Source organism: Diospyros lotus, chromosome 1 (genome assembly GCF_014633365.1).
Source record: "Diospyros lotus cultivar Yz01 chromosome 1, ASM1463336v1, whole genome shotgun sequence".
Classification (NCBI taxonomy): Eukaryota; Viridiplantae; Streptophyta; class Magnoliopsida; order Ericales; family Ebenaceae; genus Diospyros; species Diospyros lotus.
This window is the reverse complement of record NC_068338.1, coordinates 32,778,438-32,786,812: the sequence shown is the minus strand read 5'-3', so window position 1 is coordinate 32,786,812 and position 8,375 is coordinate 32,778,438. Positions and strand designations below refer to the sequence as shown.

Genomic DNA, 8,375 nt, shown 5'->3' with positions numbered 1-8,375 from the left:
GCATTCATTATAATTTGCATTATCCACTGTAACAGTCCAAATCTTATTTTTGATTCTCCATTCAAATAAGCAACTTTGCAATGCATCACAAATAACAATCCCACCGCGACCATCACCGTCTCTACCGGCCATCAATGTCTTTACCTGCTGCTGCCTGATCTAAAGTTAGATATGGGTCGACCTGACTTGACCTATTTTAGGTTCGACCCATACCTGATTTGACCCATCCAAATAGATTTGACTAGATCCAATCATGCCAAAAATCCAATTTTGATGTGGTGCGTGCAGAGTTTTGAGGAGACAATGCACCCTACTGTGCATCCTTGCTCTTTATTTTTGTCACGAGGAATGAGCTACTTATTTTGCTGTCATCCATAACATTTTTTTGTGCTATAAATGCCTTCATCATCCTGATCCATATTCCGGTAAGTGATCGGCTTGGAGCTGCTATGACACTCTTATTTAAGACTCAAGCTCGGCTTCAGGATCCCGTCTATGGTTGTGTATCTCATATCATTGCCCTTCAAAAATAGGTTAGTGACCTGCAAACTTATCAAGCTCTATTGTAGGATCCATTACTCACACACTATTTTGCACATTCTCAACATGTTCCACAACCTAAATCTGCTGCATCTGAAAGTTGAAGAAAACTCTGGCGACGAGCAGCAGTAGTGGCAGTGAAAAACAACAGTAGTAAAGGCGCCAACGACGAGTAACAGTGACGGTCGAGCCGAGAAGTAGAGGCGGCGGCGGTAATAGAGAAGAATGAGCACATACGAGGCAACGTGTGGCAGTCGCGGTGAGGAGTAGCTGAGAAGAAGGCGGAGAATGAGCACCGACGACCAAATCCGATTATCAATGGCGGAGAAGAACCACATTTGGCGGCGGCGAATAACCACATTTGGCGGCGGCGAATAACCACATTTGGCACTGAAGAATAGCCAGATCCGGCTACCAATAGCGATAGGGACGACTCTAGTAGCGACAACAACGGTGGTGATTCCAATTCCAACATTCAGTGACCGCTTCTTCAATCTGGGTTTGTGATTTTTGTTTTGTATTTTATATAAATTTTGCATATATTGAAATATTGGGTTTTAATTATATTTTGATTAATTCGTGTATTTGATTATATATTTGTTTGTATGCGAATATTTAATTAATTTGTGTATTTGATTATATATTTGTTTGTAGGCGAATATTTGATTATACGTTTGTTTATATGTGAATATTTAATTAATTTTTGTATTTGATTATACATTTGTTTGTATGTGAATATTTGATTATACATTTTGTGTGTGCATGTATTTTATTATTTTGTGTATTTGATCATTTATTTCATGTGTATTTAATTATTTATTTTGTACATACGTGTATTTAATTTTAACATATTAAAATGTTAATTTTTGAATTATGGAAATATTTCAAATAATTTTTTAAATAATCATTTTTTAAAAATATTAGTAAATTTATTTACAAATATATTAAAATTATAAAAATATAATAATGTCATTTTTATTATTAAATTATCAAATAAATAATAATTTTTTATAATAATAAAAATTATAAATGAGGTAAAATAAATAGAATTAAAATTTATTAATAAATAAGTGGGATAAGGAGTGAAATAGAAAGGAGAATATAGAATCTGGTTGGAGCACACGTAGTTTTATAGGCAAAATCATAATAGAAAGTGAATTATTTATAATTTAATAGAGAGTGGGATAAGGAGGAGAGTTGGAGATAGCCACTATCCCTAAATTCTCGCCAAGCCAAAATTTGAAGAGAGAATTACTGAAATTCAGCTCAAACACAATTCTCTATTTATCTTGTCATTTCTCAATATTTGGCTGAGTTGGAAATGGCTTGCTAGAGATAAGGAGTTGAAATTAGCTCCCTATTGCATTTTGTCCCAATGCCTTTTTGTACCAGATCTAAATTTTGAAGGTGTTGTCGGGGACGAGTAGTAGTAGCGGTGGCGACCAACAACGACTATAAGAAGAACGACGACCGGGTTTAGTGTTGGCGACGAGCAAAATGTCATCTTTTTCGATTTACAAACATCAAATCTGACAAACAGCGTCTGTGGCGAGGAGCAACGACGGCGACAACAACTCTCTCCTTCGGCAATTTCCTCTCCCTCTTTCAAATACCTGCTTTTGCGATGTATATTTTGATTTTGTATGTATTGAAGATATGGGTGAATTATATTTTGTGTATTTAATTATTGTGCATATTTAATTATATATTTATTTGTAGGCAAATATTTGATTATTTTGTGTATGTATATATTTTATTATTTTGTATGTATTTGATTATCTTATGTATTTAATTATTGATTATGTGTATATTTTATTATTTTAATGTAATGTATATGCGTGTATTTGATTATTATTAAATTATTAAATAAATAATAAATTTGTATAGTAATAAAAATTAGAAGTGAGATAAAATAAATAAAATAAAAATTTATTAATAAATAAATAAAATAGAGAATGAAATAGAGAGGAGAATATAGAATATGGTTAGAGTATATATAATTTTTGATATAAAATTAGAATAAATAATGAATTTTTTATAATATGATAGGGAATAAAATTGGGAGGTGAGTTTGAGGTGACTAGGGCACGAAGGGGAGGAAGTCAGTTGTACGATTGAACCCGCAGGGGTACTCTAACATCGTTTCCAAACATAGCCTAGGTTTCGAAGCCGACGCCCTAACCCGCAGTTAAAAAGCCCGTTGCTGACCCTTTTTTCCTCTTCCCCGCCCCGAATCTTCCCAATTCGGCATACAGGGAGAGAGAAACAAACCGAAGTTTTGGCCTGCAGAACCCTAATTTAGCTGGATTCCAATGGCGTCGAAGTTCGGAATGGCCGGTGGTATACCGGAGCGTCGGGTCCGACCAATATGGGATGCCATTGACTCTCGCCAATTCAAGAATGCTCTCAAGCACTCCGCTTCTCTGATAACTAAATTCCCCAACTCTCCGTACGCTCTCGTAAGTCTCTGATTCACTCGATTATTCTCGTGGTACACTGAGCTCGACATTTGAGCATGTTACGTAAATGCAAGCGAATTATTAGACGAAGAAGTTGGCGTCAGAGAGGTTGTTTGATGATAATATATATATATATATTTTTTTTTTTTGGCTCATGGCGTTGGATTAGAAAGAAACACCAGACCAGACAGGAAGATGGCGGCTACACCTTGGTCGTTTTTCTCCTTACCACACAGTCATTGGTTAGCTTAGAGACCGATAATTCTTGTATTAGAATTGCAATGCTGCCAGCAGAGAAATGCACTCTGTTTATAATCAGTTTATTATTTACGCGCATGCGCTGTTGCTTATACCATGCTGATGTAAAATTACAAATATGTAGTTTCTATAAACTTAGAAAGGAGAATGAATGGGTCATAGGTGGAGGGGATATATATTTATACACTAAACTTTCCTTGGTAGTATTAGTATATTTGTTTTCTTATCCCTCAAAGTGGGATAAAGGCTTGGTATGTTGTTGTTTGACAGCCAATTGTATATCTCTTACCTAGTGGATTAAGGCTTGTTGTCATTTTTATCTTAGGTGGTAGATCTATCATATTCAATGCACACACAATAAATATTAATAAAGATTGAAGGTGCAGCTATGGAAAGGATGGGTTTACAATGTCAGTGAGATCCAACGGCTGCATATGGAGTTGAGGCTTGGTTCAGAAGAAGTGCAACGAGCCATAGCAGTTACTAATTTTCATAGGAAATAGTGCTATCATAGTTGCCACTTCAAATATATAGTACACTGGTCAACGAATTTAAATGCCTCTTAATTTGTAACTACCTATCTTGAAAAGTTCACGTGCTCTAGAAAAAAGGTACAGTGCCTGACTGTTCCTCCATTTGCAAAATATGTTTAGTGCATTAATGGATATGAATCAAGCATTTGCAAGAGCTAGAATTTGAGCAAAGTCCTTATTTTGCTATTCAAGTATCATGCAGGCACTTAAGGCCCTCATTTTGGAAAAGATGGGTAAATCTGACGAAGCACTTTCTGTATGCTTAAATGCCAAAGAGCTATTGTACAACGACACCATCTTAATTGATGACCTCACTCTCAGCACACTGGAGATTGTATTCCGACGACTTGATCATTGTCAGTACATGTACTATTTGATATACACACTTACATGATTATATACTTGTATGATTTTAGTTTTCCCTATCTAATTACCATTTAATGTGGGCAGTGAGCATGGCTACTAGTTGTTATGAGTACGCCTGCATGAAATTTCCTAACAATTTGGAATTAATGACGGGTCTTTTCAACTGTTATGTTCGTGAATACTCATTTGTGAAACAGCAACAGGTTGACGGTATCCTATTTGATTTCCCCATTTTTTCACTCTTTAGTAATATTCCCGTGCAAGGATGATACTTCAAACAGTACTTATTTTAGGTTTTATTTTCTGGCAGATAGCTATTAAAATGTACAAGATTGTTGGTGAAGAAAGATTCTTGCTTTGGGCAGTTTGCAGCATTCAGTTGCAGGTTCTGCTTATCTTTACTAACTGCTTTTTTCCCCTTCCAGTTTTGATCTAAACAAAAATGTCTGTGCAAGTGCATTGTGCCTAAATTTTCAACTGAGCAATATTAGTTTTCACTTTGTCTGCTTTCGGCAATTCTTTGGTTAACTTGGACTTTTGGGGGAGAACTGAAAGAAGAAATGTAAGGAATACTGAATTATTGTTTCAATATTATTAACAATTATTTGATAAATTAATGGCTTTTTGAATTAAAAAGCCATGATTTATAACCAAAGATAATACTAAAACATCTTTCTTATTTATGCTTTTAAAATCTATACATGTACTTCTAATGAAACACTTGATAATCGACCATAGAAAAAGGGACCTATATACCTATTGTTTGATGCAACTCACCCAAAAAGCAAATTACAAATAAAGAAAAACCAGCACTAAAGCTGGCACCATCCAATGCACTTTGAAGTTTGAAGATTGAGAAATGAGACCTCACACATCATGTTCCACCTCCTAGTTAGTGCTGCCTCACTCTTATTGTGCATATAGCAACAGTCAATCATGACCTGCCTCATTCTCCTCAAGTTGTAAGTTAGTAGAATGGTCTAAAGGAGGAAGCTTACCCTAGTCCGATTGCCCATTTTTGTAGATGGCTTTCTAGGGGAACTGAGACATCCTTTGTGATGTGAAACGAGTGAATGAAGTTGCCGGGTGTTCCCTGAATGCCAAATCCAACAGTCTTCACCTTGAACAGAAAGGGAGTTGAAGAAGGTCAAAGAAAGCTGTCAAGGATTCAATGTCGCTATCACATGGAGATTGCACATAACATGGAAGGTTCTGATTCATGCCTGAAGAGGATAGAGATAAACTCTCATCAACTATCCATTGTCAAATGGAAGAGATTAGAGAAGATCTATGATTACCTCAACTAGCCAGTCAAAATCTGATTATAGTTGTTCCTCTCCGCTTGAAAGCAAGTTCTAACACGGACTCATCTGTCAGGAACCCTAATGTTCTATAAAGGGATTCCTTATTAATTTTGTTTGGCAGTTAAGTAGCAGTTGTACCTTACAAGCTGTTGCTTGAGTTGTACTTTGTAATTGGCTTGGCGCCAACTTTATAACTGCTGCTGGGATTAGAATATAAATAGCTAATCCAGCCTAATGAGAAGCTATTGAAGAATTATCCAGTAAACTCTGATCTATCCCTCAATTTCTCTCCCTCGCCATGCTCCTTTCTCCCTCCTTCCCTCCTGTTCTTCCTCTCTCCCTCAATTGTCCTCTCATTTCTCCCTCAATTCTGCCCCAATTCTCGTCAATTGAAGGGAATTAGCCCTGTCAGATCTCAGGACCTGACATCATCCTAGCAACATATTATGTGCCTCCAAAGATATATCCCGTAAATAAACCTAATCCTCTTAGTTGACCAACCACCCCACTCATGGCCATACTTGCTCCCTACTTGAATACAATGAACTAGAAATGTAGGTAAGCTAGAGTTTTGGTGGGACACGCATGTCTGCAAAAAGTAAGAAAGTGTCCACTCCACTCATACCCTTGCTTTTTAGTCTTCAAAGTGTCTGCATAGGGGACACACGTGTCTTACAGGTGTCCGCATAGGGGGCACACACGTCCCCTCTCGTATCCTTTTTAAAAAATCTTAATAAAGTGTTGATGTTGGAGGCATGGTGGAGTGTCGAAGTGTTCGACATGCTGGCAACATTGGTATGACAACCCCTAGTAAGTGCCCATGCTTTATAGTATATAAGTAGTTTAAGTACATGCAATGTTGTTGCTTATTAGAAGGGGAGGACTACCTAGGGATGGGTAGAGGTGAGATTGTGTGGTACTCCCCTATTGAGCAAATGAGTATTTTAGGTAACACACATTATAGCAAAGGGCACATGTTCGACAAAATTGACCTTGACTTTTGTCTCTTGAAATACGCTTGTTAAGATTCATAATTTGTAGAATGATTGCATAACTTATTAGAAATTAAGCTTATAATTAACAACCACATTCAATTAGTACAACGTGTACGTGTATTCTTTTTTACAATATGATGTAGAACAAGGAGTCTAGAATAAAATTTGCCAAGTTGCAGATAGAGAATCCTGAGAGAAGAAAGGAGAGAAGAAAGGTAAACTAGATTTGAAACACAACCTAATGTGACTGGTTCTTCAACCAAACAGGGGCTGACATTTGCTTAAGCATCCAGGAATGAGGAAGACAACTCTTCTAATAGTAAAACTGTTGAAAATTTCCCTAGGGAAAACATTACAACTGTTTAAGTAGTCCTCCTAGCTTAACCCACAAGGATTAGGGTTTAATTTCCTAATTTTGTTGGGCTAGACACCTTCTATTACTCCTACCCCATAAGGAAAACATGGGCTTTATAACCCATAATGAGATCGTTTGAAACCCAAATAAAAATAACATGACCAGAAAGATGCAAAAATAATAAAATATGCAAAATTACAAAAATAACCCTGCTAATATTTTTATTGCTCCTCCATCAATTCCCTTATGGTGAAGAGAAAGTTGGCTCTGACGAGAAAGTGTGGATAGATTGGTCACAAAATCATCTGTTATTTTTGTACTTCCATGTTTTTCTTCAGCTTTCATCTGCATGTATTTTTTTTGAAAGAAAATGTTTTGAATTTTCTCAATTTAACAAACTCAAAATTTATACTTTTAGTCAAGTAATGCTAACTCATGGCAAATAGTTGAGGGAATTCCCAACTGCTAGAATTAGAAAAAATAATAAAATGTGTATTGGATTTTTTAACCTAAGTAGTAGGTGCAATCATGGTAAAACATATACCTCAGTTGAACAGACCCTTTTTGCTAACCATCAGGGATGCTAAACATTTAAAGAAGAAGATAACATGCACTTTTGGCATGCTTATCCTACTGTCTGTGTATCTTTTAGGTCTTATGTGGCAATGGAGGAGAGAAGCTGTTGCTTTTAGCTGAAGGTTTGCTTAAGAAGCACATTGCTTCACATAGTTTGCATGAGCCAGAAGGTTCGCTTTCTTCTTTTGTTTTTTGTTTTTGGTGTTTATAGAAATATCATGTTCCTTTTTTCTTTTTCCTTCTTGATCCTCATACTAAATGATGGAACCGATTGCAGCTCTTATTGTCTACATTTCTCTATTGGAACAGCAATCCAAATATAGGGATGCTTTGGAAATTCTTTCTGGAAAATTAGGGTCTCTTATAATGCTTGAAGTTGACAGATTACGCATAGAGGTATTTTCTGCAACTTTCTTTTTCTACTGGCAGCTGTCTCTCTCTTTTCATAATAATGTATTCACTTCATGTAGGTTATTCCTCATATACTCGTATATATATTCTTCCCTCTATCACATCATCATGCTCTGGGCAGGTGTAATGTTTTTCAATTTGAGGGACATAGCTAGTGTAATCTTGCTTTCTATAGTGATATTTGGCTATTTGAGGGGCACGTTTCTTTTTTGTTGTTTCAGACGTGATAATGATGTTCAAAAACAATGAAAATATCTTTTTTATTTTTTGGTTCCTAGATATTAATTATTTGAAAACAGTTCAAATGTATTCTCTTGAGTTTATCTAGTTCCAAAACTAGGAAACCGTTTTTGTAAGCATAATAAATGGGCTTTCAGGCTTTGGAAATGTCCAATAGCAAATTTATCTGCAATATGTATTAGAATATTGCCTTATATAGCATTATAGACGTCTGCATTTTTTGATAAGTTACATTCTGTCTTATGTTTACAAAATATTTTATGCTTCAAAAAATACATTTAAATCCTTGTTCAAGCCATCATACTATCACCATTAATGAACATCTAGAATTCTATAAC

General features: G+C 35.8%; 1 protein-coding gene across 2 annotated transcripts in view; it reads left to right on the top strand.

Moving 5' to 3' along the window:
• Positions 1–2,629: 2,629 nt before the first annotated feature.
• Positions 2,630–8,375, top strand: part of LOC127800195 (N-terminal acetyltransferase B complex auxiliary subunit NAA25) — a 49,535-nt gene continuing 43,789 nt past the window's right edge. Inside the window, exons 1-6 of one of the 2 annotated variants that reach the window (XM_052334674.1) lie at positions 2,630–2,999; positions 3,993–4,146; positions 4,241–4,359; positions 4,467–4,541; positions 7,463–7,556; positions 7,664–7,782. In XM_052334674.1, coding sequence (XP_052190634.1) covers positions 2,853–2,999; positions 3,993–4,146; positions 4,241–4,359; positions 4,467–4,541; positions 7,463–7,556; positions 7,664–7,782 — 708 coding nt within the window. In that variant the 5' untranslated portion in view covers positions 2,630–2,852. Of the gene's footprint in view, positions 3,000–3,992; positions 4,147–4,240; positions 4,367–4,466; positions 4,542–7,462; positions 7,557–7,663; positions 7,783–8,375 lie in introns of those variants that run through there. The other variant, XM_052334683.1, reaches the window with a different exon arrangement.